Source organism: Oncorhynchus mykiss, chromosome 17, assembly GCF_013265735.2.
Source record: "Oncorhynchus mykiss isolate Arlee chromosome 17, USDA_OmykA_1.1, whole genome shotgun sequence".
NCBI classification, from domain to species: Eukaryota; Metazoa; Chordata; class Actinopteri; order Salmoniformes; family Salmonidae; genus Oncorhynchus; species Oncorhynchus mykiss.
In genome coordinates, this window is record NC_048581.1 from 4,910,260 (window position 1) to 4,930,002 (window position 19,743).

At 41.2% G+C, this 19,743-nt stretch overlaps 1 protein-coding gene across 1 annotated transcript in view; it reads right to left on the minus strand.

Annotated features, from left to right (window-relative positions):
• Positions 1-1,390: 1,390 nt before the first annotated feature.
• LOC110514797 (cytochrome P450 3A27-like) overlaps positions 1,391-19,743 on the minus strand; it is a 23,837-nt gene continuing 5,484 nt past the window's right edge. The window contains exons 5-13 of the mRNA XM_036948688.1: positions 19,441-19,554; positions 16,003-16,091; positions 13,585-13,733; positions 8,695-8,822; positions 8,311-8,389; positions 7,379-7,539; positions 6,820-7,046; positions 6,530-6,692; positions 1,391-3,451 (exon numbers count right to left, since the gene is read on the minus strand). Coding sequence (XP_036804583.1) covers positions 3,326-3,451; positions 6,530-6,692; positions 6,820-7,046; positions 7,379-7,539; positions 8,311-8,389; positions 8,695-8,822; positions 13,585-13,733; positions 16,003-16,091; positions 19,441-19,554 — 1,236 coding nt within the window. The 3' untranslated portion in view covers positions 1,391-3,325. The remainder of the gene's footprint in view (positions 3,452-6,529; positions 6,693-6,819; positions 7,047-7,378; positions 7,540-8,310; positions 8,390-8,694; positions 8,823-13,584; positions 13,734-16,002; positions 16,092-19,440; positions 19,555-19,743) is intronic.

The window sequence follows — 19,743 nt, forward strand, 5'->3', positions numbered from 1 at the left end:
GGGATTGGTCAAAATTGTGAGCTCTCGCATAATATGCGCTGATTGGTTGATTTGGCATTGAATTGTGCGATCTTGGACACCTGGAGGGACTGATTATATTGTCCAATCGTGGCACGATTCCACAATTTATATCCGTTTCAATGGGCAACTTTTATTTTGAACCCGAACAGCCGATTCTACTATTGTTGTAAAAATGTTGTTCAACACACACGCAATAAGGAGATAGGAGGGAGACTGTGTGAGAGGTGAAAGTGAAGCAGGGAGGGATGGTGAATGATTCACAGAGAGAGCAGGGGCAGATTCATTACGGAAAACAGTTTAACGTTTAAGAACTAAAAGGAAGCACAGAGCAAAATGAGAGTTTCTACTGGGATAAACTCAGGTATGTCTCTCCATCTCCAAGGATCCTAAATAAGGCCATAGATCACATTAAAATGTATTAAACTAGGTGGCACTAGGAGTATGATGTAAGATGTGATCCTGGTGTTCCAATGAGCTGCAAAATTATCTCTGATTCAAAATGTTTTTCTGATTCCTTTCTTTCCTCAAAAGGTACTGAACAGACTCTGCCCTTGGAAGGGAGAGGGCTAATACTCGGATCCAGGAACCGGATGGCATGTACGTGACACATGGCATTGGTTCTGGGTCAGAACGAGAAATGGTTTTTAATTTGAGCTGATCACTGTTTGTTTAGTATCGGAATATGAAGGTGAACTTCACTCTGTGTGAAGGAGGTGAACTTTGCTCTGTGTGAAGGAGGTGAACTTTGCTCTATGTGAAGGAGGTGAACTTTGCTCTGTGTGAAGGAGGTGAACTTTGCTCTGTGTGAAGGAGGTGAACTTTGCTCTATGTGAAGGAGGTGAACTTTGCTCTGTGTGAAGGAGGTGAACTCTGCTCTATGTGGAGGTGGTGAACTTTGCTCTGTGTGAAGGAGGTGAACTTTGCTATGTGTGAAGGAGGTGAACTTTGCTCTGTGTGAAGGAGGTGAACTTTGCTCTTTGTGAAGGAGGTGAACTCTGCTCTATGTGGAGGTGGTGAACTTTGCTCTGTGTGAAAGAGTTGAACTTTGCGACCTGAGATAATCTGCACTGTGTTTATAAATGCAGAAAGTACAAGAGCTGTAAAATGTGGAAAGTGGATTAATAGTTTGTAATGGGACCTGGGCTGTGTATTTACATCCAACGGCCACACAGGGATCTGAAAAGAAACGTGTGTGGATGACCAAGTCGTAACACTACAATTAGGCCTAGCTGAATGAAATTATAAATACAGTATGTCTTGATAAATAACACAAATCAATCTATATTGATTGTTCTCATGTATATTTGTGTGTGTTTGTGTCTTAAGTTTTGTCTTATGAATGTTAATGAATACACAGACAACCTTGTTCATTGGTGTGAGGATTTTATTGGTCTGTGATGATTAAAGTTAAAACCAAGCAGCTGCAGGGATCATCTCAACAGACAGTAAAGATTCTATTTTGGAATGACTGGACAGCAGAACACCCAGAGGAACAGAATGAGAGTACAGTTCTAGAGAACACCAGCTAGAGTTCTACATTCTAGGAGAACTCCAGCCACCAGCCAGTAGGGTGCAGGATCCAGACATGACATCATGCCATGGATTTAATACCCCCTGGTGTCTAACTTTAACAAGACATGTACCTCTAATGCATCCATAGTATTACTATCTCTCTTTTATCTGGTGGAAATGGATTTCTGAGTCCTACTCAAACCAAGCATGAGACTGAGACCAGGCTTCAATGACCATTTTTTAATCATATTATATTATATCAAGTAGCCTATTGAATCCCACCCTGAATATTCAGTAGCCCATAGCAGGGTTAGGATAAGGACTGAATATTCAGTAGCCCATAGCAGGGTTAGGATAAGGACTGAATATTCAGTAGCCCATAGCAGGGTTAGGATAAGGACTGAATATTCAGTAGCCCATAGCAGGGTTAGGATAAGGACTGAATATTCAGTAACCCATAGCAGGGTTAGGATAAGGACTGAATATTCAGTAGCCCATAGCAGGGTTAGGATAAGGACTGAATATTCAGTAGCCCATAGCAGGGTTAGGATAAGGACTGAATATTCAGTAGCCCATAGCAGGGTTAGGATAAGGACTGAATATTCAGTAGCCCATAGCAGGGTTAGGATAAGGACTGAATATTCAGTAGCCCATAGCAGGGTTAGGATAAGGACTGAATATTCAGTAGCCCATAGCAGGGTCAGGATAAGGACTGAATATTCAGTAGCCCATAGCAGGGTTAGGATAAGGACTGAATATTCAGTAGCCCATAGCAGGGTTAGGATAAGGACTGAATATTCAGTAGCCCATAGCAGGGTTAGGATAAGGACTGAATATTCAGTAGCCCATAGCAGGGTCAGGATAAGGACTGAATATTCAGTAGCCCATAGCAGGGTTAGGATAAGGACTGAATATTTAGTAGCCTATAGCAGGGTTAGGATAAGGACTGAATATTTAGTAGCCCATAGCAGGGTCAGGATAAGGACTGAATATTCAGTAGCCCATAGCAGGGTTAGGATAAGGACTGAATATTCAGTAGCCCATAGCAGGGTTAGGATAAGGACTGAATATTCAGTAGCCCATAGCAGGGTTAGGATAAGGACTGAATATTCAGTAACCTATAGCAGGGTCAGGATAAGGACTGAATATTCAGTAGCCCATAGCAGGGTTAGGATAAGGACTGAATATTCAGTAGCCCATAGCAGGGTTAGGATAAGGACTGAATATTCAGTAGCCCATAGCAGGGTTAGGATAAGGACTGAATATTCAGTAGCCCATAGCAGGGTTAGGATAAGGACTGAATATTCAGTAGCCCATAGCAGGGTTAGGATAAGGACTGAATATTCAGTAGCCCATAGCAGGGTTAGGATAAGGACTGAATATTCAGTAGCCCATAGCAGGGTTAGGATAAGGACTGAATATTCAGTAGCCCATAGCAGGGTCAGGATAAGGACTGATTATTCAGTAGCCGATCGACAGACAGATAGATAGATAGATAGATAGATAGATAGATAGATAGATAGATAGATAGAAAATTTGGCAGCACGTCCAACGGAGGCTGTTGAACAAAAATGTTTCATGAGCTGAAATAAAAGATACCAGAAATTTTCATTAGCGGGGTGAGGGGGCTTGCGGAGGAGTTTTTCTGTCTGTAGTAAAGCCCTTTTGTGTGGGGGGGGGGGGGGGGGGGGGGGGAGAGGGGGAAGAGAGAGAGAGAGAGAGAGGGAAGAGAGAGAGAGAGAGAGAGAGAGAGAGAGAGAGGTACTCCAGGGTAGGGTGCTCCTGCATTTGGTCACGTTGTTGGACTCTTCAGAGTGGTAGCGGTGGTGTTGCTAGGGGTGTTTCTACGGGCCTCCAGCCTCAGTTTGATTGGTCGTTTTGGCATCAGCAGACCCTGGTTGTCCATCTCCAGAGGGATCTATAGAGATTAAAATAACAGAACATAACCCTGGTTGTCCATCTCCAACAGGATCTATAGAGAATAACAGACCATGTTAAACCAGGCGCTGACCATGTTAAAACAGGTGGTGACCATGTTAAACAGGTGCTGACCATGTTAAACAGGTGGTGACCATGTTAAAACAGGTGGTGACCATGTTAAAACAGGAGGTGACCATGTTAAAACAGGAGGTGACCATGTTAAAACAGGAGGTGACCATGTAAAACAGGAGGTGACCATGTTAAACAGGTGGTGACCATGTTAAAACAGGTGGTGACCATGTTAAAACAGGTGGTGACCATGTTAAAACAGGTGGTGACCATGTTAACACAGGTGGTGACCATGTAAAACAGGTGCTGACCATGTTAAAACAGGTGGTGACCATGTTAAAACAGGTGGTGACCATGTTAAAATAGGTGGTGACCATGTTAAAACAGGTGGTGACCCTGTTAAAACAGGTTGTGACCATGTTAAACAGGTGCTGACCATGTTAAAACAGGTGCTGACCATGTTAAAACAGGTGGTGACCATGTTAACACAGGTGGTGACCATGTAAAACAGGTGCTGACCATGTTAAAACAGGTGGTGACCATGTTAAAACAGGTGGTGACCATGTTAAAATAGGTCCATGTTAAAACAGGAGGTGACCATGTTAAAACAGGTGCTGATGATGTTAAAACAGTTGCTGACCATGTTAGAAAAGGTGGTTACATTGTTAGAACAGGTGCTGACCATGTTAAAACAGGTGGTGACCATGTTAAAATAGGTCCATGTTAAAACAGGAGGTGACCATGTTAAAACAGGTGCTGATGATGTTAAAACAGTTGCTGACCATGTTAGAAAAGGTGGTTACATTGTTAGAACAGGTGCTGACCATGTTAAAACAGGTGGTGACCATGTTAAAATAGGTCCATGTTAAAACAGGAGGTGACCATGTTAAAACAGGTGCTGATGATGTTAAAACAGTTGCTGACCATGTTAGAAAAGGTGGTTACATTGTTAGAACAGGTGCTGACCATGTTAAAACAGGTGGTGACCATGTTAAAACAGGTGGTGACCATGTAAAACATGTGGTGACCATGTTAAAACAGGAGCTGACCATGTTAAAACAGGTGGTGACCATGTTAAAACAGGTCCATGTTAAAACAGGTGCTGACAATGTTAAAACAGGTGCTGACCATGTTAAACAGATGGTGACCATGTTAAAACAGGTGATGACCATATTAAAACAGTTGGCGACCCATGTTAAAACAGGTGCTGACCATTTTAAAACAGGTGCTGACCATTTTAAAACAGGTGGTGACCATTTTAAAACAGGTGGTGACCATGTTAAAACAGGTGGTGACCATGTAAAACATGTGGTGACCATGTTAAAACAGGTGCTGACCATGTTAAAACAGGTGCTGACCATTTTAAAACAGGTGCTGACCATTTTAAAACAGGAGGTGACCATGTTAAAACAGGTGGTGACCATGTTAAAACAGGTGGTGACCATGTTAAAACAGGTGCTGACCATGTTAAAACAGGTCCATCTTAAAACCGGTGGTGACCATGTTAAAACCGGTGGTGACCATGTAAAACAGGTCCATGTTAAAACAGGTGGTGACCATGTTAACATAGGTGGTGACCATGTTAAACAGGTGGTGACCATGTAAAACAGGTGGTGACCATGTAAAACAGGTGGTGACCATGTTAAACAGGTGGTGAACATGTTAAAACAGGTGCTGAACATTTTCAAATAGGTGCTGACCATGTTAAAACAAGTCCATCTTAAAACAGGTGCTGAACATTTTCAAATAGGTGCTGACCATGTTAAAACAGGTCCATCTTAAAACAGGTGCTGGACATTTTCAAATAGGTCCATGTTAAAACAGGTGGTGACCATGTTAAAACCGGTGGTGACCATGTTAAAACAGGTGGTGACCATGTTAAAACAGGTCCATGTTAAAACAGGTCCATATTAAAACAGGTGGTGACCATGTAAAAACATTAATGATTATGTTAAACAGGTGGTGACCATGTTTAAACAGGAGGTGGCCATGTTAAACAGGTGGTGACCATGTTAAAACAGGTGCTGACCATGTTAAAACAGGTGCTGACCATTTTAAAACAGGTGGTGACCATGTTAAAACAGGTGGTGACCATGTTGAAACAGGTGGTGACTGTGTAAAACAGGTCCATGTTAAAACAGGTGGTGACCATGTTAAATCAGGTGACCATGTAAAACAGGTGGTGACCATGTTAAAACAGGTGGTGACCATGTTAAAACAGATGCCGACCATGTTAAAACAGGTGCATGTTAAAACAGGTGCTGACCATGTTAAAACAGTTGATGACCATGTTAAAACAGGTGGTGACCATGTACAAACAGTTGGTGACCATGTTAAAACAGGTGGTGACCATGTTAAAACAGGTCGTGACCATGTTAAAACAGGTCCATGTTAAACCAGGTGGTGACCATGTTAAAACAGGTGGCGACCATGTTAAAACAGCTGGTGACCATGTAAAACAGGTGGTGACCATGTTAAAACAGGTGGTGACCATGTTAAAACAGCTGGTGACCATGTAAAACAGGTGGCGACCATGTTAAAACAGGTGGCGACCATGTTAAAACAGCTGGTGACCATGTTAAAACAGGTGGTGACCATGTTAAACAGGTGGTGACCATGTTAAAACAGGTCCATGTTAAAACAGGTGGTGACCATGTTAAAACAGGTGCTGACCATGTTAAACAGGTGGTGACCATGTTAAAACAGGTGGTGACCATGTTACAACAGCTGGTGACCATGTAAAACAGGTGGTGACCATGTAAAACAGGTGGTGACCATGTTAAAACAGGTGGTGACCATGTTAAAACAGGTGGTGACCATGTTAAAACAGGTGGTGACCATGTTAAAACAGGTGGTGACCATGTTAAAACAGGTGGTGACCATGCTAAAACAGGTGGTGACCATGTTAAAACAGGTGCTGACCATGTTAAAACAGGTGCTGACCATGCTGAAACAGATCCTGATGTTTGATGATGTCATATTCTGTCTGCTCAGGTGAGCGTCTCACCTCGGTCTCGTCACAGACGGAGAAAGTGAAACTCTGGAGGATCTCGACCATGGCCAGTTTGATCATGATCAGGGCGAAGCGCATCCCGATACAGTTCCTGGGCCCCGCCCCAAATGGCATGTATGTGTACGGATCAATAGACTCCTTGTTCTCCTTACTGAACCTGGACAGGGGGAGGGCAGACACATTACACATTGTATCGTAGTTGATTTGTGGTTGTGTTATTGTTGTACTGTGGTTGTATTAAGGTTGTGTTATGGTTGTGCTGTGGTTACGGTGCGGTCCAGTACCGCTCTGGTTTGAACTCCTCAGGGTCAGACCAGATCTCTGGGTCACGATGGAGGGTCCACGTGGGAACCAGGACAATGCAGTCTTTGGGGATGACGATGCCGTTGATCTCCACCGTCTTCTTGGCGACCCTCTCTAGTCGCGGGGCGATGGGGTACAGTCTCAGAGACTCGTTCAACACACAGTCCAAATAGTCCATCTGCATCAGAGCTTCGTACTGGATTGGAGCCTGCACCGGGGTTACACACACATCAGTAACTCACCCCATATGACACCGGGGATACACACACATCAGTACCTCACCCCATCTGACACCGGGGATACACACACATCAGTACCTCACCCCATCTGACACCGGGGTTACACACACATCAGTACCTCACCACATCTGGCACCCACACTATCTATCTCCTCCTGCAGTTTGGTCATGGTGTGGGGGTTACCTTGTTGGAGAACACAGTATCTATCTCCTCCTGCAGTTTGGTCATGGTGTGGGGGTTACCTTGTTGGAGAACACAGTATCTACCTCCTCCTGCAGTTTGGTCATGGTGTGGGGGTTACCTTGTTGGGGAACACAGTATCTATCTCCTCCTGCAGTTTGGTCATGACATGGTGGTTGGTTGCCAAGTTATAGGCCAGGAAACTCATAGTACTGCTGCTGGTCTCGTAGCCGGCGAAGATGAAGATCATGGCCTGAGACAAGATCTCATGATCAGTCAGTCCTGTGGAGGGAGAGAGAGAGAGGAAAGGAGAGAGAGAGAGGAAAGGAGAGAGAGAGAGAGAGAGCGAGAGAGAGAGAGGAAAGGAGAGAGAGAGAGGAAAGGAGAGAGAGAGAGGAAAGGAGAGAGAGAGAGAGAGAGAGAGAGAGAGAGAGAGAGAGGAAAGGAGAGAGAGAGAGGAAAGGAGAGAGAGAGAGGAAAGGAGAGAGAGAGAGGAAAGGAGAGAGAGAGAGATTCCAGGTGTGTGTATCAGTAGTTTACAGGTGTATGTTTGTAACAGGTGTGTGTTTGTAACAGTAGTTTACAGGTGTATGTTTGTAACAGGTGTGTGTTTGTAACAATAGTTTACAGGTGTGTGTTTGTAACAGTAGATTACAGGTGTGTGTTTGTAACAGTAGTTTACAGGTGTGTGTTTGTAACAGTAGTTTACAGGTGTGTGTTTGTAACAGTAGTTTACAGGTGTATGTTTGTAACAGGTGTGTGTTTGTAACAGTAGTTTACAGGTGTGTGTTTGTAACAGGTGTGTGTTTGTAACAGTAGTTTACAGGTGTGTGTTTGTAACAGTAGATTACAGGTGTGTGTTTGTAACAATAGTTTACAGGTGTGTGTTTGTAACAGTAGATTACAGGTGTTTGTTTGTAACAGTAGTTTACAGGAAAGTGTGTTTGTAACAGTAGATTACAGGTGTGTGTTTGTAACAGGTGTGTGTTTGTAACAGTAGATTACGGGTGTGTGTTTGTAACAATAGCTTCCAGGTGTTTGTTCGGCAGGTACCTTTAGTCTGTTCCTCTCCTGTCTTTGTGTCACTGCCTTTCTGAGAGTCGATCATCAGCTGTAAGAAATCCACCCGATTCTGGAAGCAGAAAGACATGAGGTCAAATCTGTCCAATCACAACCAACACAAACAGATTCTAATGGATCTGGTCCAATCACAACCAACACAAACAGATTCTAATATGAATGTAGATATTAGGGTTCCAATAATAGTATTTTTAAATTCCAACAACATATCGATATGGACGTTTCATATTGATGTCCATTACTAGTTACGTAGGTTTTCCTAATCTTAATAAATAAATACAGAATATTCCAACACAAATATAAATGTATAGATGAAAATATCAACATAATCAAATATAATATATAAAACATGTTTACAGTTGAGTTCCCAGTGTCACGTCCAGATTTGATCTTAGCCAGCGAGGCGTAAAAGAAGTCTGTCACCGCAGTCGGGAAGAAAGAAAACTTCATCTTCTCCAAAATAGGACCAGTGAAGGGAAACAAAGCTGGAGAAGGAGAGGAGGGAAGGAGGAGGAGTGGAGGGAAGAAGAGAGGAGGGGAATGGAGGGGAGGGCGGGAGAGGAGGAGAGGAACGTTTTACAGAAAGTTTTAGTTTAGTTTATTAATCCGACCATTTAAAAAAACAAGCACACATAAAACTTGAAAAAGCCATACATGCACATGAGTAAAATCATGGAGGATAACAGACAATTCATTCTGTGACTTATTTCCATTGTTAGATCATGGAGGATAACAAACAATACATTCTAGGACTTATTTCCATTGTTAAATCATGGAGGATAACACACTATAAAGTCTGGGACTTATTTCCATTGTTAAATCATGGAGGATAACACACTATAAAGTCTGGGACTTATTTCCATTGTGTTCCTCTTCAGACAAGATGACTAGACAAGATCCAACACGGTATGGCTGTGAAATAATCAAACAAAAACAGAGAAGAAGAACATCTATCTCATCAAAAACAGAGAAGAAGAACATCTATCTCATCAAAAACAGAGAAGAAGAACATCTGTCTCATCAAAAACAGAGAAGAACATCTATCTCATCATTCCAGTTACATCATAGGTGTTATTCCTATGGGCACAGAGGACATCAAACATATTTTTACTTTGTTTATAAAGCTGTCCAAAGAGGACGTTGTATTTATAGGCAGAAGCAACTCATTCCATTCTGAGGCTCCAGTATACAAGAAAGTACCTTTCCCAGCATTACTCCTGAACCTGTATAAGCACACATCAGCAACACCTGATCTATTGTGCATCCACGAGGAAAATAGTCACTTAAAGTGCCTTGCGAAAGTATTCGGCCCCCTTGAACATTGCGACCTTTTGCCACATTTCAGGCTTCAAACATAAAGATATAAAACTGTCTTTTTTTGTGAAGAATCAACAACAAGTGGGACACAATCATGAAGTGGAACGACATTTATTGGATATTTCAAACTTTTTTAACAAATCAAAAACTGAAAAATTGGGCGTGCAAAATTATTCGGCCCCTTTACTTTCAGTGCAGCAAACTCTCTCCAGAAGTTCAGTGAGGATCTCTGAATGATCTAATGTTGACCTAAATGACTAATGATGATAAATACAATCCACCTGTGTGTAATCAAGTCTCCGTATAAATGCACCTGCACTGTGATAGTCTCAGAGGTCCGTTAAAAGCGCAGAGAGCATCATGAAGAACAAGGAACACACCAGGCAGGTCCGAGATACTGTTGTGAAGAAGTTTAAAGCCGGATTTGGATACAAAAAGATTTCCCAAGCTTTAAACATCCCAAGGAGCACTGTGCAAGCGATAATATTGAAATGGAAGGAGTATCAGACCACTGCAAATCTACCAAGACCTGGCCGTCCCTCTAAACTTTCAGCTCATACAAGGAGAAGACTGATCAGAGATGCAGCCAAGAGGCCCATGATCACTCTGGATGAACTGCAGAGATCTACAGCTGAGGTGGGAGACTCTGTCCATAGGACAACAATCAGTCGTATATTGCACAAATCTGGCCTTTATGGAAGAGTGGCAAGAAGAAAGCCATTTCTTAAAGATATCCATAAAAAGTGTCGTTTAAAGTTTGCCACAAGCCACCTGGGAGACACACCAAACATGTGGAAGAAGGTGCTCTGGTCAGATGAAACCAAAATTGAACTTTTTGGCAACAATGCAAAACGTTATGTTTGGCATAAAAGCAACACAGCTCATCACCCTGAACACACCATCCCCACTGTCAAACATGGTGGTGGCAGCATCATGGTTTGGGCCTGCTTTTCTTCAGCAGGGACAGGGAAGTCGGTTAAAATTGATGGGAAGATGGATGGAGCCAAATACAGGACCATTCTGGAAGAAAACCTGATGGAGTCTGCAAAAGACCTGAGACTGGGACGGAGATTTGTCTTCCAACAAGACAATGATCAAAAACATAAAGCAAAATCTACAATGGAATGGTTCAAAAATAAACATATCCAGGTGTTAGAGTGGCCAAGTCAAAGTCCAGACCTGAATCCAATCGAGAATCTGTGGAAAGAACTGAAAACTGCTGTTCACAAATGCTCTCCATCCAACCTCACTGAGCTCGAGCTGTTTTGCAAGGAGGAATGGGAAAACATTTCAGTCTCTCGATGTGCAAAACTGATAGAGACATACCCCAAGCGACTTACAGCTGTAATCGCAGCAAAAGGTGGCGCTACAAAGTATTAACTTAAGGGGGCTGAATAATTTTGCACGCCCAATTTTTCAGTTTTTGATTAGTTAAAAAAGTTTGAAATATCCAATAAATGTCGTTCCACTTCATGATTGTGTCCCACTTGTTGTTGATTCTTCACAAAAAAATACAGTTTTATATCTTTATGTTTGAAGCCTGAAATGTGGCAAAAGGTCGCAAAGTTCAAGGGGGCCGAATACTTTCACAAGGCACAGTAGATATCTGGGCCCAGGACCATAAATACTTCTGTAAACCAAACCTAGTCTAATCTGGGAAACCCTAGCCTCCACAGGCAGCCAGTTTAGTTCCTGAAACCAGCTCCTGCCTAAGTGTGTATGTGGACTCACATTCAACACTACCCTGATCAGCTTATTCTGGGCTATCTGGAGCTTCCCCTTCATAAATGTAGGTAAGCCCACAAACCAGGAAGTACTAGCATAGTCAAAATGGCATTGAATGAGAGCAGTAGCTAGCACTTTCATGGAGTCCTTATCAAGCAGTTTGGACTTTCTAGCCAAAAACTTAGTCCTGGCATTAACCTTCCCTAGCACCTTATTGGCCATGCTCACACTTCCCAAGCTTCCATCAAGGATACATCCCAAGTAGCTAACAGAGGTTTGAGTAGTCAGCACCTCACCCCCCTAACTCCACTCTGATTTTAGAGGACCTACTCAATTTAGGTCTGGATACAAAAATAATTGCTTCAGGTTTTCCCTAAGTACAGATATAGCTTAATATTTCCAAGCCATTTTCTAATGTTAGTAAGCTCTGTGCTAAGTACGCTCTCCAACATAGTTTTACTTTTGTGAGTCACCAGAAGTGTAGTCATCCGCATAAAGAAAAAGACGGCAAGAACAAGCATCTTTCATATCATTAATATACAATAAAAACAGCAGAGGCCCAAGCACGCTCCCCTGCGGAACACCACAACTCATTGGTTTTGCCTGAGACAGTGAATCATTAACCTCTACTACTTGCTCCCTTCCTGATAAATAGGACTTTACCCAGCCTAGAGGGATACTGCTCAATCCCAGTGCCTCCAGTTTGGAGATTAGGAGACAGTGGTTAACTGTTTCAAAGGCCTTCTGTCGGTCAAGCAGTACCATTCCACACAGATTTCCCTCATCAATCTCTTTCCTGATGAAGTCAGTCAAGTAAAGTAGACATTAATCAGTGTTTTTCTAAAACACGACTGAAAATCATACATTAGAACCTGTTTGGGAAAGGCGTGCCGTGCCGCTAGCACCTCGACAACATCCGCTGAAATTGCAGAGCGCCAAATTCAAATTAAATTACTATAATTATTTAACTTTCATAAAATCACAAGTGTAATACATCAAAATAAAGCTTAACTTCTAATCCAGCCGCCGTGTCAGATTTCCAGAAGGCTTTACGGCAAAAGCAAACCATGCAATTATCTGAGGACAGCGCCCTGCATACCAACACATGAAAAACATTTTTCAACCAGAGCGACACGAAAGTCAGAAATAGCGATATAAAAAAATGCCTTACCTTTGATGATCTTCTTCTGTTGGCACTCCAAAAGGTCCCAGTTACATCACAAATGGTCCTTTTGTTAGATAATGTCCTTCTTTATATCCATGAAAACACATTTCAAACAGAGCGACACGAAAGTCAGAAATAGCGATATATAAAAAATGCCTTACCTTTGATGATCTTCTTCTGTTGGCACTCCAATAGGCCCCAGTTACATCACAAATGTCCTTCTTTATATCCATAAAAACTCAGTTTAGCTGGCGGGCCTCAGTCAATAATCCATCCAGTTTCCCTCCATCAAAACGCATTCGAAATGAATCCCAAACGTTACTAATAAACTTTTACAAACAAGTCAAACAACATTTAAAATCAAAAGCTTAGGTACCCTAATACGCAAATAAATAATACAATTTAAGACAGGGAGAATAGTATGTTCATTACCGGCCGATAAATAAGAAAGAACGCGCTTTCTTCCAAACGCTTGGAAACACTACATCCACATTGGAAAAACTACGACTTCTGTGTCCTTCTTCCAAAAACCAGCCTGAAACTTTTTCTAAAGAATGTTGACATCTAGTGGAAGCCCTAGGAACTGCAATCTGGGAGGACTTGGGCTAATAATTATAGTACTAGACATTGAAAATAGTGGTAAACTGAATATCTTTTTGGGGGGATGGTTTGTCCTCGAGGCTTTGCCTGCCATATCATTTAACAGTTTTAGAAACTTTAGAGTGTTTTCTATCTAAATCTACCAATTATATGCATATTCTAGCTTCTGGGCCTGAGTATCAGGCAGTTTACTTTGGGCACGCTTCTCATCCGGAGGAGACAATACTGCCCCCTTTCCCAAACAGGTTTAACATATTCATACATTTGCTCATGTACAATTCCCTGCACGATTTTGATGTTGCATAGAGGATAGATACAGGCCTATAATTCCCAGGGTCAGACTTTATACCCTTCTCATACAGAGGTATACAACTTTATAGGATTAAAAAGTAAACTTTGCGTCCATGTGTGTCTGCGCATGCGTGTGTGTGTGGTCTCACCGACTAGGAGGAACAGTGGGTTGAACAGGTCGAACTTGAGCATCTTCTTGACGTTGGAGACAAAGGGGTCTGAAGGGTTGTTCAGAGAGTCAATGTCCACACTGAAAGCTGTGCTGGTGACCACATCCATACTGTAGGGCCCAAAGAACCTGCAACACAACCACAACTACTGACCACCAACCACACAACTACTGACCACACAACTACTGATCACACAATTACTGACAATAATGTCCACACTGAAAGCAGTGCTGGTGAACACTTCCATACTGTAGGGCCCAAAGAACCTATTACACAACTTACTGACCACCCAACTACTGACCACCTAACTACTGACCACAACCACACAACTACTGACCACAACCACACAACTACTCACCACACAACTACTGATCACACCTACTGACCACCCAACTACTGACCACAACAACACAACTACTGACCACAACCACACAACTACTGACCACCCAACACAACTACTGACCACAACCACACAACTACTGACCACCCAACTACTGATCACACCTACTAACCACAACTACTGACCACCCAACTACTGACCACAACAACATAACTACTGACCACAACTACTGACCACCCAACTACTGACCACAACTACTGACCACAACTACTGACCACAACTACTGACCACCCAACTACTGACCACAACACAACTACTGACCACAACCTCTGAACACAACCACACAACTACTGACAACACAACTACTGACCACAACCACACAACTACAGACCACACAACTATTGACCACAATCACACAACTACTGACCACAACCACACAACTATTTTCCACAACCACACAGTTACTGACCACAACTACTAACCACAACCAAACAGTTACTGACCACAGAACTACTGACCACAACCACACAACTATTGACCACAACCACACAGTTACTGACCACAGCCACACAACTCCTGACCACAATCACACAGTTACTGACCACAACCACACAACTACTGACCACAATCACACAACTACTGACCACAATCACACAACTACTGACCACACAACAACTGACCACAATCACACAACTACTGACCACACAACTGACCACAATCACACATTTACTGACTACACAACTACTGACCACACAACTACTGACCACAACCACACAACTACTGACCACAACCACACAGTTACTGACCACACAACTACTGACCACAGCCACACAACTGTTGACCACAACCACACAATTATTGACCACAACCACACAGTTACTGACCACAACTACCAACCACAACTACTAACCACAAAACTACTGACCACAACCACACAACTATTCACCACAACTACTGACCCCAAATCTACTGAACACACATCTACTGACCACACAACTACTGACCACAACCACTCAACTATTGACCACAAATCTACTGACCACACATCTACTGACCACACAACTACATTGGCAAGACAAAGTATGTGAACCCTTTGGAATTACCTGGATTTCTGCATAAATGAGTTATAAAATTTGATCTGATCTTCATCTAAGTCACAACAATAGACAAACTTAAACTAATAACACAAATTATTGTATTTTTCTTGTCTATTTTGAATACATAATTTAAACATTCAAAAGTATGTGAACCCCCCTAGGTTAATGACTTCTCGAAAAACAAATTGGAGTCAGGAGTCAGCTAACCTGGAATCCAATCAATGAGACGAGATTGGGGATGTAGTTTTGAGCTGCCCTGCCTTATAAAAAACACACAAAATGTAAGTTTGCTATTCACAAGAAGCATTGCCTTATGTGAACCATGGCTCGAACAAAAGAGATCTCAGAAGACCTAAGATTAAGAATTATTGACTTGCATAAAGCTGGAAAGGGTTACAAAAGTATCTCTAAAAGCCTTGATGTTCATCAGTCCACGGTAAGACAAATTCCACGGCAAAAAATTTTGTGGACAGAAAGTTTAGTTGATTGGAAGGAACACACAACACTATGTGTGGAGGAAAAAAAGGCACAGCACACCAACATAAAAACCTCTTTCCAACTGTAAAGTCTGGTGGAGCATCATGGTTTGGGGCTGCTTTGATGCCTCAGGGCCGCTTTGATGCCTCAGGGCCTAGACAGCTTGCTGTCATCAACGGAAAAATGTATTCCCAAGTTTATCAAGACATTTTGCAGGAGAATGGAAGGCTATCTGTCCGCCAATTGAAGGTCAACAGAAGTTGGGTGATGCAACAGGACAACGACCCAAAACACAGAAGTAAATCAACAACAGAATTGTCGTGACTTAGATGAAGATCAGATCAAATTCGATGACCATTTATGCAGAAATACAGGTAATTCCAAAGAGTTCACATACTTTTTCTTGCCACTGTATGTATGTGTATTACAATAAAGACTCAGAGGTGTAAGGTGAAATGTCAGAGGTAAGAGGTCAGGACTCACTCCTTCACTTCAATGGTCTGGTCTTTATCTGCCTGCTTCTTCATTCCACTCAGCAGGGTAGAAGAGTGCTGCTTCATGATACCAAACATCTAGAGGAGAGAGAGATAGATAGAGATATATAGAGAGAGAGGTAGAGCGAGAGAGAGAGGTAGAGAGGTAGAGAGAGAGAGGTAGAGAGAGAGGTAGAGAGAGAGGTAGAGAGGCAGAGAGAGAGAGGTAGAGAGAGAGAGAGATAGAGAGGTAGAGAGAGAGAGGTAGAGAGAGAGGTAGAGAGAGAGGTAGCGAGAGAGAGAGAGAGAGGTAGAGAGAGTGCTGCTTCATTATTAGGGTTGAATGGCCATAAACCAGTTACCGAGATTAACGCACAAAACCACTCCCTTTTCCCGGGATAAATAACTAAGAGAAACCAGTCAATTACGTTCCTTAGCGCTTGGATTCCCATTCAGAAAAAGATAGACAAGAATAGCTTGCTGGATATTGTTGTTGTTGTTGCATTTCCTATACAAATAGACTAATCGAAGAGGGATGCTCTTGTTTGCTGAATGTTAAATACAGCAGTGAATAGAAATCACGGTTAGAAAATACTGGTAGAAATCACGGGTAGAATCACGGGTAGAAATCACGGGTAGTTTGAAAGAAGAGTGAACGCGCAATGGTGGTAGACTATAGCCGTTATTAATTAGGACCCATAACCATTCAGACCCAGAACCATTCAGACCCATAACCATTCAGACCCATAACCATTCAGACCCATAACCATTCAGATGGTGGTAGACTATAGCAGTTATTAATTCAGACCCATAACCATTCAGACCCATAACCATTCAGACCCATAACCATTCAGATGGTGGTAGACTATAGCAGTTATTAATTCAGACCCATAACCATTCAGATGGTGGTAGACTATAGCAGCTATTAATTCAGACCCATAAACATTCAGATGGTGGTAGACTATAGCAGTTATTAATTCAGACCCATAACCATTCAGACCCATAACCATTCAGGTGGTGGTAGACTATAGCAGTTATTAATTCAGACCCATAACCATTCAGACCCATAACCATTCAGATGGTGGTAGGCTATAGCAGTTATTAATTCAGACCCATAACCATTCAGATGGTGGTAGGCTATAGCAGTTATTAATTCAGACCCATAACCATTCAGATGGTGGTAGACTATAGCAGTTATTAATTCAGACCCATAACCATTCAGATGGTGGTAGACTATAGCAGTTATTAATTCAGACCCATAACCATTCAGACCCATAACCATTCAGATGGGGGTAGACTATAGCAGTTATTAATTCAGACCCATAACCATTCAGATGGTGGTAGACTATAGCAGTTATTAATTCAGACCCATAACCATTCAGATGGTGGTAGACTATAACAGTTATTAATTCAGACCCATAACCATTCAGATGGGGGTAGACTATAGCAGTTATTAATTCAGACCCATAACCATTCAGATGGTCGTAGACTATAGCAGTTATTAATTCAGACCCATAACCATTCAGATGGTGGTAGACTATAGCAGTTATTATTTCAGACCTATAACCATTCAGACCCATAACCATTCAGACCCATAACCATTCAGATGGTGGTAGACTATAGCAGTTATTAATTCAGACCCATAACCATTCAGACCCATAACCATTCAGATGGTGGTAGACTATAGCAGTTATTAATTCAGACCCATAACCATTCAGATGGTGGTTGACTATAGCAGTTATTAATTCAGACCCATAACCATTCAGATGGGGGTAGACTATAGCAGTTATTAATTCAGACCCATAACCATTCAGATGGTGGTAGACTATAGCAGTTATTTATTCAGACCCAAATAAGAATGAAATCTTTGTGAAGAGAAGTGAAAGCCATTCTAGTCCTATATGAAGAAGATCTGGGTCCTGGGTGGTGCAGTGGTCAATAGCACTGCACAGCGACAATACAGTCTGGTGTTCGATCCCAGGCTGTGTCACAACTGACTGTGACCGGGAACCCCATAGGATGGCACACAATTGTCCCAGCGCCGTCCGGGACCTTGTCTTATCGTGCTCCAGCGACTCCTTGTGACAGGGCCGAGCGCCTGCAAGCTGACTCGGGTTGTCAGTCGAAGGGTGATTCACATTAGTGCTGCTGACAACCAGGTCAAGCAGGAAGTAGGTGGTCAAAAAGGTCATGTTTCAGAGGAGGCATAACTCCATCTTTGAGTAATAATGTAAATAAGGTATCTAAAATAAGTTTAGAAAGAGTTTATAACAAGCTATAATGAGTTTATAACAAGCTATAAAGCGTTTACAAAGAGGGTATAACGAGCTATAATGAGTTTATAGAGTTTATAAGAAGCTATAATGAGTTTATAGAGTTTATAACAAGCTATAATGAGTTTATAGAGTTTATAACAAGCTATATTGAGTTTATAGAGTTTATAACAAGCTATATTGAGTTTATAGAGTTTATAACAAGCTATATTGAGTTTATAGAGTTTATAACAAGCTTTATTGAGTTTATAGAGTTTATAACAAGCTATAATGAGTTTATGGAGCTTATAACAAGCTATATTGAGTTTATAAAGAGGTTATAACAAGCTATAATGAGTTTATTGAGTTTATAAAATGCTATAATGAGTTTATAGAGTTATAACAAGCTATAATGAGTTTATAACAAGCTATAATGAGTTTATAGAGCTATAACAAGCTATAATTAGTTTATAGAGTTTATAATAAGCTATAAAGTGTTTATAACAAGCTATGAGTTTATAAAGGGTTTATAACAAGCTATATTGAGTTTATAAAGAGTTTATAACAAGCTATATTGAGTTTATAGAGTTTATAACAAGCTATAATGAGTTTATAGAGTTTATAACAAGCTATACTGAGTTTATAGAGTTTGTAACAAGCTATATTGAGTTTATAGAGTTTATAACAAGCTATATTGAGTTTATAGAGTTTATAACAAGCTATATTGAGTTTATAGAGTTTATAACAAGCTATATTGAGTTTATAACAAGCTATAATGAGTTTATAGAGCTATAACAAGCTATAATGAGTTTATAGAGTTTACAATAAGCTATAAAGTGTTTATAACAAGCTATAATGAGTTTATAAAGGGTTTATAACAAGCTATATTGAGTTTATAAAGAGTTTATAACAAGCTATATTGAGTTTATAGAGTTTATAACAAGCTATAATGAATTTATAGAGTTTATAACAAGCTATAATGAGTTTATAGAGTTACAACAAGCTATAATGAGTTTATAACAAGCTATAATGAGTTTATAGAGTTTAACAAGCTATAATGAGTTTATAGAGTTTATAACAGGCTATAATGAGTTTATAGAGTTTATAATAAGCTATAAAGTGTTTATAACAAGCTATAATGAGTTTTTTAAAGAGTTGATAAACATAGAAAGGGAGAGATGGGGGGATGGTTCTACCTCTTTTAGTCGTCCAGAGGTAAAGGAAGGTGAGAGGACACTGCGGATCCGTCTCCATGTATCGTCCTCGGCAACGGACAACGCATCAAACAGCTCACCATTCAGATGGAAGTTCTAAAACATGGAGGACAGTTGTATTAATTATCAAACAGCTCACCATTCAGATGGAAGTCCTAAAACATGGAGGACAGTTGTATTAATTATCAAACAGCTCACCATTCAGAATTCATTTCTGAAACACAAATAATGTATTAATAATATCAGTCATAATGTTAGGATTATTATTATTCAGATTATTATTAG